Source organism: Sebastes umbrosus, chromosome 1 (genome assembly GCF_015220745.1).
Source record: "Sebastes umbrosus isolate fSebUmb1 chromosome 1, fSebUmb1.pri, whole genome shotgun sequence".
NCBI lineage: Eukaryota > Metazoa > Chordata > Actinopteri > Perciformes > Sebastidae > Sebastes > Sebastes umbrosus.
This window is the reverse complement of record NC_051269.1, coordinates 1,055,574-1,071,583: the sequence shown is the minus strand read 5'-3', so window position 1 is coordinate 1,071,583 and position 16,010 is coordinate 1,055,574. Positions and strand designations below refer to the sequence as shown.

Sequence of the window (16,010 nt, the reverse complement as noted above, 5' to 3'; positions counted from 1 at the left end):
GCAACGGTTTGTTATACATGGCAACGGTCTGTTATACATAGCAACGGTCTGTTATACATGGCAACGGTCTGTTATACGTAGCAACGGTCTGTTATACATAGCAGCGGTCTGTTATACGTAGAAGCGGTCTGTTAAACGTAGCAACGGTCAGTTATACGTAGCAGCGGTCTGTTATACATAGCCGCGGTCTGTTATACGTAGCTACGGTCTGTTATACATCCCAACGGTCTGTTAAACATAGCAACGGTCTGTTATACATTGCAACTGTGTGTTATACGTAGCAACGGTCTGTTATACATAGCAGCAGTCTGTTATACGTAGGAGTAGTCTGTTACACGTAGCAACGGTCTGTTATACATAGCAACGGTTTGTTATACATGGCAACGGTCTGTTATACATAGCAACGATCTGTTATACATGGCAACGGTCTGTTATACGTAGCAACGGTCTGTTATACATAGCAGCGGTCTGTTATACGTAGAAGCGGTCTGTTAAACGTAGCAACGGTCTGTTATACGTAGCTACGGTCTGTTATACGTAGCAACGGTCTGTTATACATCCCAACGGTCTGTTATACATAGCAACGGTCTGTTATACATAGCAACGGTGTGTTATACGTAGCAACGGTCTGTTATACATAGCAGCAGTCTATTATACGTAGGAGTAGTCTGTTGCACGTAGCAACGGTCTGTTATACATAGCAACGGTTTGTTATACATGGCAACGGTCTGTTATACATAGCAACGGTCTGTTATACATGGCAACGGTCTGTTATACGTAGCAACGGTCTGTTATACATAGCAGCGGTCTGTTATACGTAGAAGCGGTCTGTTAAACGTAGCAACGGTCAGTTATACGTAGCAGCGGTCTGTTATACATAGCCGCGGTCTGTTATACGTAGCTACGGTCTGTTATACATCCCAACGGTCTGTTAAACATAGCAACGGTCTGTTATACATTGCAACTGTGTGTTATACGTAGCAACGGTCTGTTATACATAGCAGCAGTCTGTTATACGTAGGAGTAGTCTGTTACACGTAGCAACGGTCTGTTATACGTAGCAACGGTCTGTTATACATCCCAACGGTCTGTTATACATCCCAACGGTCTGTTATACATAGCAACGGTCTGTTATACATGGCATCGGTCCTTTATACATGGCAACGGTCTGTTATACGTAGCAACGGTCTGTTATACGTAGCAGCGGTCCGTTATACATCCCAACGGTCTGTTATACGTAGCAACGGTCTGTTATACAGAGCAACGGTCTGCTGTAAAGAAATAACAGACCTTAGAACCCCGTGATTGACCAATCAGAATCGAGGGTTCAACACAGCGGTGTAATAATAGTAATAGTTTGAATGTCAACGTCATGAATGAAGCTTGGAACTATTCCGTACAGCCCTAGTTTATGACTTGTTTATTGTGAAATCAAAGATAACAATGTTAAACAGAACATGATGATGTGATATAGTCGCAACAAATGTCTCTGTGATTAAACTTTTCACCAGCCTCATGAGAGGATTATAGCTGAGTACATTTTAGATCATTATGTAACTTTTGTAGCGTGTTATGATCCTCATCTGATATTAGTGATAACCTTTCATATCTAATGCAGTAATCAAAGCTGCAGTATAATAAGATTACATGAACTGACTTTTTAATTCTATTTGCCACGTCTTTAGTACAAGTCATGGCCTATGCAGTGGTCCGGCTTAGAGCTAAATTCACTGTCATTTACCAACACTTAAATTTGGAGAAACCTGACATTATCGGTTTTATTTATTGACTTATAATGTGTGGATCACCTCATCATTAAGGTTTAAACTAGAGTGTAGAGAAAAACTGTTTTTATATTACCCTCATTTTCCAATTCATGGTCACTATGTTTTCTTTGCAATTAAATTGTTGTAAGAAATAATATTGTATTGTAATCATTTCTAAGATATTGTTGAATTAAAATTAAGTGGTTTTATTTTTCATAGTATATCAACTAGCGCTGTCAAAGTGAACGCGATAATAACAGCTTAACGCCACTAATTTCTTTAATGCATTAACGCAAACGACCTTTCGGAGGTTGTAGTGGCTCAGTTTTAAAGCTAGAGTGAAGATAATGGTATCATATGAAACTATAAAACCTGATGAATCCATCGGTACCAACCATGTCATACTAGCTTCAAAGAAATCAATAATTTGACACAAAAGTGGTCCTCCAGAGTCCGACATCAGAACTGCGAACGTAGCAACGGTCTGTTATACTTAGCAACGAACGGTCAGTTATACATAGCATCGGTCTGTTAAACGTAACAATGGTCTGTTATACATAGCAATGGTCTGTTATACGTAGCAGCGTACTGTCATATGTAGCAGCGGTCTGTTATACGTAGCAATGGTCTGTTATACGTAGCAACGGTCTGTCATACGTAGGAGCGGTCTGTTATACGTAGCGACGGTCTGTTATATGTAGCAGCGGTCTGTTATACGTAGCAACGGTCTGTTATACGTAGCAACAGTCTGTTATACGTAGCAATGGTCTGTTATACGTAGCAATGGTCAGCTATACACGGCAACGGTCTGTTATACGTAGCAACGGTCTGTTATACATAGCAACGGTCTGTTATACGTAGGAATGGTCTGTTATACGTAACAGCGGTCCGTTATACGTAGCAGCTGTCTGTTATACGTAGCAACGGTCTGTTATACGTAGCAGCGGATGTTTTTCTCAGCTTTTTAATTAATTATTAATATTTCCTTTAACCTTTTTAACCGATAGCGTTTGTCAGTGTATGTTGGTTAACGGTTAAAAAGGTTAATTATTAACATCCCTAATTGTAACGGTCTGTTATACATAGCAACGGTCTGTTATACATAGTAACGGTCTGCTGTAAAGAAATAACAGACTTTAGAACCCTGTGATTGACCAATCAGAATCGAGTATTCAACACAGCGGTGTAATAATAATAATAGTTTGAATGTCAACGTTATGAATGACGCTTGGAACTATTTGGTACAGCCCTAGTTAATGACTTGTTTATTGTGACATTAATGATAACAATGATAAACAGAACATGATGATGTGATATAGTTGCACCAAGCACAGAAACAGATTTTTAAAAGTAATGTTTAAATATTTAAAATAAAATGTTCACTCTTTTATGAATTGCAGCTTAAAGGTACAGTGTGTAGGATTTGGTGACATCTAGTGGTGTGTTTGCAGATTGCAACCAACTGAGTCCCCCTCCTCTCACTCCTCCCTTTACAACACTATGGTAACGTGAGCCGATGAGTGTTAAACCGTGGTAACGGTGTTGGCCATAATAACACAACTTTATGGAGCAACAGGAAGTCAGATGGCGGCGGGCGGCACCACGGTTTAAGACTCTGCGGCTCACGTTACCGCAGTTTCACCAGAGTGTCGGAGAACTACGGTGGCCTTCAGGTAAAAACGTGAAAGTCTCTCTCTAGAGCCAGAGTTTGGTTTGTCCCTTCTGGGCTAATGTAGAAACATGAAGGAGCAACATGGAGGAGAGACATGGAGGAGAGACATGGAGGAGAAACATGGTGGAGCAACATGGAGGAGAGACATGGAGGAGCATCATGGAGGAGCATCATGGAGGAGAAACATGGAGGACTCTATGAAGAGGACCCGCTCCCTATGTAGATATGAAGGACTCATTAGCTAATGAAAACACAACCATTCTTAGTTTCAGCTGATTATACACTAATGAAAACATGGTTATTAATATTATATTACATTTCTGCTAATAGAGCCACAGAAATGTTACACACTGGTCCTTTAAAGGTTGTATTATTTTAAAGCTCCGCCAGACGCTGAGCCACGGAGATGCTCCCTGTAGATCGGATCGCCCATCGAAATCTGGAGTAGCCACGATTGGACAATATGAAACAGTCGGCCAACCCTACTGACAGGTCCTGGTCCAATGACCTACCATTCTCTGACATGCTGCAGGTCGTCCTGCATCATCCTGCTTCATATAAAACCATGAACCTGATTTCAGACCCATTTCATAAAGTGGAGTGTACTATCTGAGGTAAGAGAGTCACACTGTATTAGTGCCGTACTTTATTACGCTGTTGTTTATAGTACTGAAACCCTTTTGAACTGTATGAAAATATTATGCTCAAACACGGCACACTTTTCTAACATACAATTTAACAACTAGATGGTAAACGTGTGTTTAAAGAAGCTGTTCATTTAAAAAAATGACAGCCTGTTTTTGTTGTTTTGAGATGATCATTCAACAACAACAATATATTCACAATTTGTTGATCTCATTTCAAACTTGTTAGACGATTTTTACAGAAGCAAATACGATTTCCACTTTTCACTTTCACATAAATGATCTTCAGCTTGTTGGAAAAGTGTGACGGTGTCCTTCTGAAATAATACTGAACATGTGACTCTTGGTACTGAAGAAAAGACTAACATTGTGGAACATTTACGATCCATGCAAATATAAGCGTGATGTTTCTGGATGGATAATATTTAAGGATGAATGCTTTTACTATAAAAAGTAAAGATGAGCTACTTGGTTTTACATTTACTTTACTGTCCTTTGAATTATTTACCGAGGTATTCCTGCCATGGAGGGAAAATGTGAAAATAGGACATTATTGATATAAAGATGAACACATTCGGTTTAAATTTGCACTGAATTAACATTCAAATATTTTTGCTTGCAGGATCCTCAAATCAGCTCAATGAATTCCTCTTCTTATGGTTCTAATGTGACGACCGGTCCGACCTATCGAGACTCCTACACCACAGCTGTGGCCAAAAATGTGATTGTTCTGTGTCTTGGCCTTACCATCAACTACATCAATGGTACCCTGATTCACACCTTCAGAAAACACCAGGTCACAATCCTTTATCATTGTTTTTGTATTACACTGTAGTGCATTAATATGTTATACTGTTTTATTACATTTTATACAGCATTATATTTCTATTATATTTATATACCCTCTGAGATATACCCTCTAGAGTTGTTTTAGTCTTTTTTAGGGGGTATAGGAGGTCTTAAGGGGGTCTTTAGGGGGAGATAGCAGGTCAACTGTAGATGTCACATAGAAGTGGTGTACATCATCTGAAAGCCCAAGATTAATTTGAGATGCTGCTCAGCCCTGTGTGTCAAGTTATTCTAGTCATAAATCAGGAAAAACATGAATCCATCCCCATGCTCTATTATGTCTCATAAGTTGTTCCATTAAGACTCCAAGACCTTGAGGAACACCATAGAAAAAGCCATGCTGTGATGGGGATCAAAAACTTTTGAATTTTGGAGATTTCTGCAAGAATTGCATTTTTCAGTGATTGGATGGCGAGCACTTGTGTTGTGTAAACTGCTCAGAAACCCCTTTATTGTTAATGTAGCTAGGAAAGCCATCCATCCTCTGAATGCTCTAGGTCTCTAGTCTGATCCATCCATCCTCTGAATGCTCTAGGTCTCTGGTCTGATCCATCCATCCTCTGAATGCTCTAGTGCAGTGGTTCTCAAACTTTTTTCACCAAGTACCACCTAAGAAAATATTTGGCCCTCCAAGTACCACCATTATGACCGATGTTAAAATACAGTAACGTAGCTAGGCCTTCCCTATTCAGCAATGCACAGTTCACGCAGGAGGCAAATTTATTCCTAATAAGAATATTACTTATTGTTGACTTTTGTAAGCCACAGCCACGCTGTACAAAAAGGTAGCACTAGAACTGGCACTCTTCCACACAACTCTCATACTACGCAAGGGGCATCCTCTCACACTAGGCCTGCACCATATGAGGATAACACTGTTCAATATTGCGATGATGATATGACTTGCGATAAATAAACAAATATTGAAGTGTGCATATTAGCTATACATATACATATACTGTATTTTATGTATAGCTAGGCTAAATGTTGTTTCTAGAGCAGCAACAGTAAAGTTTACAGCAGCAAAGCCACCATATAAACTCCTTAATATCTCACTGGAAACAATCTAGGATGTTAATAAATAAAATCATATTCCTGACACGAAAATACTAAGTGAAGTCTTTAAAGACTGAAGAAAACAGACATCAGTCAGTATCAGTCCTTCCTCCTGTCCCCTGTCCTCTGTCCTCCTGTCCTCCTGTCCTCCTCCCTCTGCTGATGTGAACTGCTGCAGGTAACATTAGGGCTGATAGAGGAGAGGGGCTGTTTTGTTGGAAGGCCAGAGGTCAAGGGACCCCTTTGAGAATGGCCATGCCAAATTTTCCTTGATAAAATTCAGCCCAACTTTGGAGCGTTATTTAACCTCCTTCCCAACATATGGATTCATTAGGTTTTGTAGTTTCATATGATATTAGTAGCTTCACTCGAGTACTAAAAATGAACCTACTTGAGCCTCTGAAAGACAGTAAAGTCAGCGCGTCTCAGGGGGTTAATACAGATAAACACCAGGTATCATTACTTAATCATATATATTAGTCTGTGTATGTAACATATACCTTGCTGACAAACCACAACACCAATGTAACCTAGTAATTTTCCTCTTGTGTAGTTTCTATTTTTACTTCTATTCCAATTTGAGTTTTATATTCCTCTTATTATTTAATTTCTCTATTTATCTGTACTTAATTCTCTCCTCTGGGGCTCCATAAAGGTCAATTTGATTCATTTATAATAACTGATAAATGAATGATATTGATCTTAATAATCTAAGAAAGAAATAGATGGATTAAAGTTATAAAAAAGTTGAGATGATTTAACTGACTGGTTCCGTTCTCCCTCCCCCCCCCCCCTCCTCCAGGTGTTTTATGTGAATCCCCGTTACATCCTCTTCATCCACCTGGTGGTGAACGACATGATCCAGCTCACTACGACCATCAGCCTCTTTGTCTTCAGTTACGTCTTCTACAAAATCAATGTCTCCTTGTGTTGCCTCATTATTACCTTTAGCGTCTTCACCACCCTCAACACCCCGTTAAATTTAGCCGTCATGGCGGTGGAGTGCTACATCGCTATCTGTTTACCGCTGCGACATGCTGAGTTCTGTACCATCAGGAGAACTTATATTCTGATTGCTTGGATTTGGTCCATGAGTGCGGTCTCAGCCCTGCCGGACATCTTCGTTATTCTGGCGACAGAGCCCGTACAGGTATTTTATTCCACTATTTATTGTAACAGGGATATACTGTTCCGACACCCTATACACTTGAAAAAGAGGGATGTTGCATACACTATCTACTTAACTGGCTCACGCTCTTCTTTACGTACATCCGGATCTTCTCAGTTGCTAAATCAGCTAAAGCGGCTAAATCAGCCGATGGAGACACACATAAGGCCAGAAAAACCATCCTGCTTCATGGCTTTCAGCTGCTGCTGTGTATGCTGACCTATGTATCCCATCTGTTACAGAGGGTCCTGGTGTACTGGTTCCCGAAACATTATGTACATATCCTCTTTGTTTCCTATATCATCGTCCAGATATTCCCCAGGTTTGTCAGTCCCATGGTGTACGGGCTACGAGACCAAATATTTAGACAGCATTTACAAAAGTATCTGCTGTGTACAGTGAGAGCAAACATCAACCCATAGGTATAGATAGATAGATGGATGGATGGATGGAGAGATAGAGAGATGGACAGATAGAGAGACAGATTGATAGATAGATAGATAAATAGATAGCCCAGCCAACATGGTTATTTGGGCCCCACATGGGTTATGCTGGAGGTACCTGGGTACCAAAATGGGCATCTTATCTGGGTCAACTAATGTGGGTTGTAGGTGGGTCGCTAATGGGAAATTAGTGTATGGGCTCAGAATGGGCAACACAAATGTGGCCCTGTCACATGGGCTCCCCCAAGTGGGCTACCCATGTGGGACCTAGGTGGGTCACTAATGGGAAATTAGAGATGGGTTTTGGTTTATGTTGCCCAGATTGGGCCCATATAACACCCAGTGCACTCCTGCATGAAACCCACAAGGGTAACTGGCATGGGGCCAACATGGAAACTGTGGAAAAACCCACTTACAACCCATATTTCAGCCCATGGAGTCCCCATGTAGTACCCACATAGAACTTAAGGCTGGGACTAAGATGGGTCTTGGGTATGTTGCCCAGGTATAACACCCATTGTAATCCTTCATGGAATCCATGTGGGCAATTGAAATTGGGCCATTATGGAAACCATAGCAATCCCATATAGGGCCCATTTTTCAGCCCATTTACTACCCACATGGGCCATACATACGAATGTTGGCTGGGAGATAGAGCGATAGATGGATAGATGGATAGATGGATAGATGGATAGATGGATAGATAGATAGATGGATGCATCTTAAACGCCACTGAGAACAAAGAGGGTTAGACTTTACGGTGTGAAAGTACACTCAGTGTTTCCCCAATATGAATGCAGCGGCAAAAATTATGACCGCTGCTGATTTTGCAGAATTTTTATCATTTTCACGAGCGGAGAAGAAAAGGGAAAGAAAGGAGAGGAGAGGAGAGGGCTTCGTCTTATGTCTTTAGAACTAACAGGGGTGTAACGAGTCATCTACTACATCGATGTATCGATTTATATTCCTACGATCCAACTGCATCAATAGGTACTCTGCAAGTTGTCCTTCACTGGAGACGTTTATCGATATAAAATCCATTTGCATGGTAAATAATCGATTGTATCGATACTAAGAATTTGCACCTTGTATTCATTAGTTTATTAGCACTTTTATTAGTAAAGAAATGTTAAACGTTACTGCAGGTCACTCTCCCTGTGTATGACTTCATCAACATGCGCCATCTTGCTGCTATCGGCCAGTTTATAGTCTCCAGCTGCTGTTATCTGGATCAAACGGTCATTATGTGCAAATACACATCAATGTATGTCCGTGGTAATAGCAAAGGTAAAAAGTACTGTGCTGGTTTATAATCTAGGGCACAGAGCACGTCAAATAATCCATAGCCATAATGCAAAGGAGATCATTTCTATAACCCATCCCCATAACCCATCCATTATTATTACAGTCTAATTCCAAATATAAACCTGGAAATTTGACATTCCAAACACATAATTGGAAACAATTGTAGCCTATTATTGCCTATATCATGCAAATGACATGCTGCATGCGCTCCCACGAGTGGATATCAATTTTTGACGGATGATCACTTTATGGCACAATACCGGGACTTCTCGCTCCCTCGCCCGGTAGCGGCGTGGTGGGAGACGGGCGCCGGTCTGCATGAGCTGCTGGCGCTGCGGTGCAGAGGAGCCGGTCGGCAGAGTTTCACTTTGGGGGTGTTAAGTGACGAGGTGTTATCAATCCACAGGTGCTTTCCCTGTCCACATTTGTTGTTTATTAAGAGAAAATTACCTTTTCCCCGTTATGATATAAATGTGCACGCAGCATCGCCCTCACGTATCTAGCTGGAAAGTCTGTTGGTTCATTTTAATTTGAGTTAAATATTCTACTGCCTTGTATCTTGAGAACTGAAGCAGCGGGTCCTGAAGTTGCACTTTTTATTATTTTCAAATAAAAGTTGTATGTATTTGCCATTAATCGTTGTCTTTATTTATCCAGAATTCATTTATCCCTGATTCCCTAACAAGAAAAAGGTGTTTTTTGTAAAGTTTTTTTGTTTTTATTAAGTTCCTACATATTGAAATGATTGTGGTTGTATTGTTGCCTAAAGGGCAGGTGTACATGAGGAGATTATTTAAAGTTCTACAGTAAGTCACTTTGTACAGAAGCATCAAGTCAATGTACAGTAATGTCATTTTATTGTAAATTTATCTAAAGTGTACAGCTGGGAAGCAAAACTAAACAAAAAAGGCAAACAGCACACTGTGTGTAAATTGTCTCAGGCCTTTGTTAAAGGTCCCATATTGTAAAAAGTGCGATTTTCAGGTCTTGCACATTATAAAGCAGGTTTAAGTGCTTTATAAATACTGTTAAACTATCAAAACGCTCAATAAACAGAGAAATACACACAGCCCGTATTCAGAAATTGTGCGTTTGAAACAAGCTGTTAGGATTTCTGTCCATTTGCGATGTCACAAATATACAATACCCAAATTGTTGCCTAGCAACGCAGTTCCGTTGCAATTCCATTGAAATGCACTAAAACGGAGTGTTTCAGACAGAGGGTAAATACAGGTATATTCAGGCTGACAGGATGACGAAAATAAAGCTTTTTTTTTAACATTAACGTATGTAAACATGTTCTAGTAGAAACACAAAATACAAGTATGAACCTGAAAATGAGCACGATATGTCCCCTTTAAGTTCTACAGTAAGTCACTTTGTACAGAAGCATCAAATCAATGCACAGTAATGTCATTTTATTGTAATTTGATCTAAAGTGTACAGCTGGGAAGCAAAACTAAACAAAAAAGGTGAACAGCACACTGTGTGTAAATAGTCTCAGGCCTTCGTTAATGTCTACCTGCTAATGAAAGCCCAAACACACACATTGAACCAACCGATGCTCCTGATCCCATGACATCTACATTTAATTACTACTGTATAAAAGACATCTGACCCACTGTGTGGAGGATTAACATACATGACTATTACCAAGGTGGGTACATATTCCTTCTGCGTTATTCTGTGTTCATTAAGAGGCCATATCTTCATTTTTACTAAGATTTTGTGCGTGTGGCTCATTCTCATTCTTGAAAATAACAATAATGTTTTTTTTTTCTCATTAACATGGATGGAATCTCCCTTCGTGCCTATCAAGATGTTCATTATTTGTGTGCTCAGAATATATTTGTTATAACCTTAAAACTTTTTGTGTTTTGGTGCACCACCAGTTATAGCAAATGTACTGAGCGTTCTTACATGTAACAGCAGGAAAACCAACAGGTGTGATTAATAACTGTGTTCCAGTTAGCTGTCTGGTTTCAGGGTGCTGATGTTATACTGGGACACTGAATGCAACACGTCTTCTCCTGCTATGACAAGACAAAATCTTTAAGTTGATAAACATCTATTTCATACAATGTACTGAGCGTTCTTACATGTAACAGCAGGAAAACCAACAGGTGTGATTAATAACTGTATTCCAGTTAGCTGTCTGGTTTCAGGGTGCTGATGTTATACTGGGACACTGAATGCAACACGTCTTCTCCTGCTATGACAAGACAAAATCTTTAAGTTGATAAACATCTATTTCATACAATCATGTCTGATTATGTCTAATGTCTGATTGAAAAAAAAAATATATATATATATATACAGTATGAGCAGACTTATTGGTGTAACTAATAATATAAATGATGTTTGATAGTGAGGCAGTATGCACGATACCAGGACCAGTCATTATTAACTGTATTATTTACACTTGTTGCAGTTCAGATTTTATTGTATTGATAAAAACTAGCAGGCTATTTTATTGATGTTATTTCATTTCAGTTTATTCTTTATTCAGGGCAATAAGTGGAATCTTTAAAGAGCACAATAATAATAATCTAAAAAAAACACTCTGATCTGTAACAGGAAGGTGATGAATACAGAAATGATCACATTATTCATTTATGGTGCAAATATCAGTGAGAAATTAACTCAAAATAAAACTATTACCGTTTATGGCCTGTATGAGTCCAAATCTAATTTTCATTTAACATTGTAAAGCTTTGTATTTATGAGAGATGCTTTCAAGCTTTTCAAAGAACTTGACCTGCTGATCAAATATAATATTAATCTATTATTATGTTCTGTAACGTACCCGACGGTTCTCTCCAGTAAAACAGGTCTGGAGAACCTCGTCGGTTGACTCATGAGTCTTTCAAACACCAGCAGGAATTTCACGACCGCCGTCTACCGGGACACTTTAAACACCGCCATAATCAAGAATGTGATCACTGTGGTTCTCTGCATCGCCATCAACTACGTCAACGGTACCCTGGTACACACATTCACTAAACATCAGGTCTCAGTAATGTCTATTTCTAAAAAAAGTGTACATTTGATTTCTTTAGGAGTAAGCCGTGTGCTTTGATAAATATTATAATCACGGCTGTCAATCCATTCATTTCTGTTCAAAATGAACCTTAAAGGGAGATTTGTCAGGTAGTTAATCCTTTTATCAACATGGGAGTGGACAAATATGCTGTTTTATGCAAATGTATGTACTGTATATGTTTATTATTGGAAATCAATTAACAACAGACAACACACAAAATCATATTTTTCCGGCTTTTTAAGGTGATGACAAACCTACAAGAAGAAAACTCTCTCTACTTACATCAGTGTTTGTACATACATTAGCATTTACATCACCCCTCCTGCTATTTACTGTTTTTTTCTGTTATAAAATTGTGGATTAAAACTATGGAGGACCACAAGAGTCACGTAAATAGTAATAGAGCATTTAATTGATTAATAGCTAATTGTACAATAAAAATAGGTATTAATAAATGTGTTTACAAATCAATTTATTACTCTATGGACAAAATTACAAAGTATTTCATTGTTTGATATTTTAATGGGCAATAAAAAGATTAATTATGAAAATAATTTACAAATGAAATATTAATCCATCAATCATTATCAATCAATAATAATTTATTAATACCTATTTTTATTGTACAACACAAATTGTAAAACACATTTATTAAAGGTCCCATATTGTAAGAAGTGACATTTTTATATCTTTTATATTATAAAGCAAACAAGTAAACATGTTCTAGTAGAAACATAAAATACAAATATGAACCTGAAAATTAGCACGATATGGGACCTTTAATGCCTATTTTTATTGTATAATTAGTTATTAACCAATTAAATGCTCTATAACTATTTACGTGGCTCTTGTGGTCCTCCATACAAAACAGGCAGCCGAGGAAATATACAACTGAATTTAAAGGCCGAGGGATGATTTGACATTTCAATACATTGTCTCTCTTGCGAACAAGTGAAGATACTAAAATATGAAATATCTAGATTTTGAAGTCTAATTTTATAAAATATATATATATATAAATGTAATTAATATGATAATATAATTAATATAAATTAACAACACAAAAAACAATGACAGATATTGTCCAGAAACCCTCACAGGTACTGCATTTAGCATAAAACAATATGCTCATCAGGCAACAACAGCTGTCAGTGTGTCAGTGTGCTGACTTGACTATGACTTGCCCCAAACTGCATGTGATTATCATAAAGTGGGCATGTCTGTAGAGGGGAGACTCGTGGGCACCCATAGAACCCATTGACATTCACATATCTGGAGGTCAGAGGTCAAGGGACCCCTTTGGAAATGCCCATGACAGTTTTTCCTTGCCAAACTTTAGCGTGAGTTTGGAGCCTCCTTCATGACAAGCTAAAATTACATGGCTTGTCCCGATGGATTCATCAGGTGTTTTAGTTTCATATGATACCAGTATCTTCACTCTACATTGTGTTAATAGGTTAAAGAAATTAGCGCCGTTAAATTAACTTTGACAGCCCTGATTTTAATATAGTCAGTAACGTGGTTTTTACTCTTGTCCTCTTATTTCCTAACCACTTGTGTCCGTCCCTGCAGGTCTTCAACATGAACCCTCGCTACATCCTGTACATCCACCTGGTGATCAATGACATCATCCTGCTCACCCTGTTCACCCTCATTCAGGTCCTGAGTTACATCGTCTTCACTCTCAACGTCTCCTTGTGTATCGTTCTGTTGATGACAGCCGTATTCGCCAACCTAAACAATCCCCTCACGCTGGCTGTCATGGCCGTCGATTGTTACATCGCCATATGCTTCCCTCTCCACCGCACCAACATCTGTACGGTCAGGAAGACGTACGTTGTGATCGGTCTGATCTGGGTGATAAGTACGCTCTCCATCCTACCAGATTTATTCGTCGCTTTGGCGACAGAATCGCAGGAATTCTTTCGCTCTAGAGTTTTTTGTCTTCGAGAGAATATCTTCAGAAAGCCCTATCTGACAGAGAAGAGAGACGTGTCCAACACCGTGTTATTGGTCATTGTCTGGCTCACTCTTTTCTACACATACTTCAGGATCCTGTTCACCGCACAGGCAGCTTCTACAGACGCCAAGAAAGCCAGGAACACGGTCCTCCTCCACGGCTTCCAGCTGCTGTTGTGCATGCTCACCTACGTTTTCCATCTCATCATCGACGGTCTGACTTATTTGTTCCCAAAAGGGGTGCTGGACATTCGCTTCACTATCTCAGTGTTTGTTCAGGTTGTGCCTCGCCTCATCAGTCCCGTCGTTTACGGGCTACGAGACAAGACGTTCAGGAAGTACCTCAAGAGATATCTGTTCTGTACAACTTGTGCCGACACGCATCCACAAAAAACTCTAAAGAAGCCCTGAAGTCCTGTTTCGGAGTTGTTCGTACACTATTTCATACTAACGGGGAAAATATCAAATACATTTAATGCTGGGAAAGACATCAGTGATTTTGTCTGTGTGTGGTCTTCACTTGTAAAAAAAAACTCTTTACAATCTGTTTATTCTCTTTCAACTAATAAAGAAGGAATTAGCTCTCACCGGTTATTTAAACTACAACACAATCTATATTTTATTCATTTCCAAATCTTTTTTTATTGGTGTTTTTTACAGACATGGTAAAGGTCATCTATCAAATATAGAATATAACTCAGTGACTGTGACATGAAATAAAACTGAAAAAGGACCACCCCTCCACCCCTTGTTGGTCTTGGTCACACAAAAGGGAAATAAAAATAAATTAATAAATTAATAAATAAATAATAAAAAAGTAAATAAATAGAAAACAAAATAAAAAAGAGAGAAATAAAATAAAATAATGGATTTAGCTAAAAAAAAAAGAAAAAAGAAAAATGTTTAGCTCTCTCACCCTGCAAGCTCCGCTCAGGAAACACGGTCGCTATCAGGAGTAATAGTGAGGTAGTTGATATAAACCAGTAAAGGACTCCAAGAAGAATCTATATTTTATTAGCCTGAATATATGCGGACATAATCTGAAACAGTCCAAAGGAAAAAGCTACCTAACATCCGTACTCCATACAATAAAAACAAAATGAAAAAATAAAAAGGACCCTATCTTAAATCAACCCGACTTTATGATGTATACCTTCACTTTCTCCTGTTCTGATTCCACCAGAGCTGATACAGATTACTATATAAACATCTCAATACTTGGAGAAGTCATTTGAATAGAGTGAAATGGACAACAGGGTGGACATAACAATACAATAAAGTGTGTACTTGTAAAAGCTTTGATTAATTCATTATGAAGACATTTGATTCAACTCAAATCTATGTTTTGAAGCTGTTGGTGTTATTGTATTGGATTGCATCATACTGAAGATAGACTGTAAACCTCCGGACGCCAGTCTAACGGTGTGCAGTGTTGGAGCTAATGAGTCCCTAATGCTCTGGACAGGTGTTGACATTTTCCTTCAGAGTGGTGAAAACTTTCCATCTCTGGTGTCCTTACAGTAGATCATACACACAACCTCCCCCTGCTGCCGTCAGGCAAGTGATACAGGGTTAGGGTTCTGTGTATATTATACAGTCTATGTATATTTAAGGTTAGGTATCCGCTGCCGTACCACCAGATTATAGAGCTACTGCTGGCTACTTCTTTCCTCCCCATAAATAAATGACATGGTCCCGCTCGATGGAGTAGGTACTAGAAGAGACAAAATAATCTTCTAACGTCGACATTTGAACCTTCAGTAACTGATAGAAGGGGGCACAACCTGAATAGAAGTCACCTAAAAGTGAAACTTACAACTACGACCATGGGGGCGGATGGCCTGGCCATTTTATCCGCCATTGCCAATAAGTTACGGACATTTGGCAGGTGGCGGGTGCTAATTTCAGACCCTGGAGAGGACTGACCTGGACTTCTGCAGAAGGCTTGACATCTGGACCGAAGAGAACACACAGAATATGCTAAATAAAGTCCCCAAAAATAGTGACGTTTATAAAGTCAGTGGAGATAAACTGGAGGAGGAGAGCTCAACAGAGAGCTACAAAAAATTCTACTCATCACTATACACTTCTACAGTTCCATAATT

The 16,010-nt window shown here is 39.0% G+C and overlaps 1 protein-coding gene and 1 pseudogene across 1 annotated transcript; both read left to right on the top strand.

Moving 5' to 3' along the window:
* Window positions 1-4,722: 4,722 nt before the first annotated feature.
* On the top strand, window positions 4,723-7,577 carry LOC119497959 (annotated as a pseudogene).
* Window positions 7,578-11,760: 4,183 nt separating this feature from the next.
* LOC119497933 (odorant receptor 131-2-like) lies at window positions 11,761-14,392 on the top strand. Its single transcript, XM_037786375.1, has 2 exons — window positions 11,761-11,913; window positions 13,519-14,392. Exons 1-2 carry the CDS (start codon window positions 11,761-11,763, stop codon window positions 14,314-14,316), a joined length of 951 nt encoding a protein of 316 aa, XP_037642303.1. The 3' UTR covers window positions 14,317-14,392.
* The last annotated feature ends 1,618 nt before the right edge of the window (window positions 14,393-16,010 follow it).

Coding starts and splice junctions, on each gene's coding strand:
- LOC119497933 (XM_037786375.1), top strand. CDS start 11,761: ATGAGTCTTTCAAACACCAGCAGGAATTTCACGACCGCCGTCTACCGG. Junction 11,914..13,518: donor ACACATTCACTAAACATCAG/GTCTCAGTAATG, acceptor CCGTCCCTGCAG/GTCTTCAACATGAACCCTCG.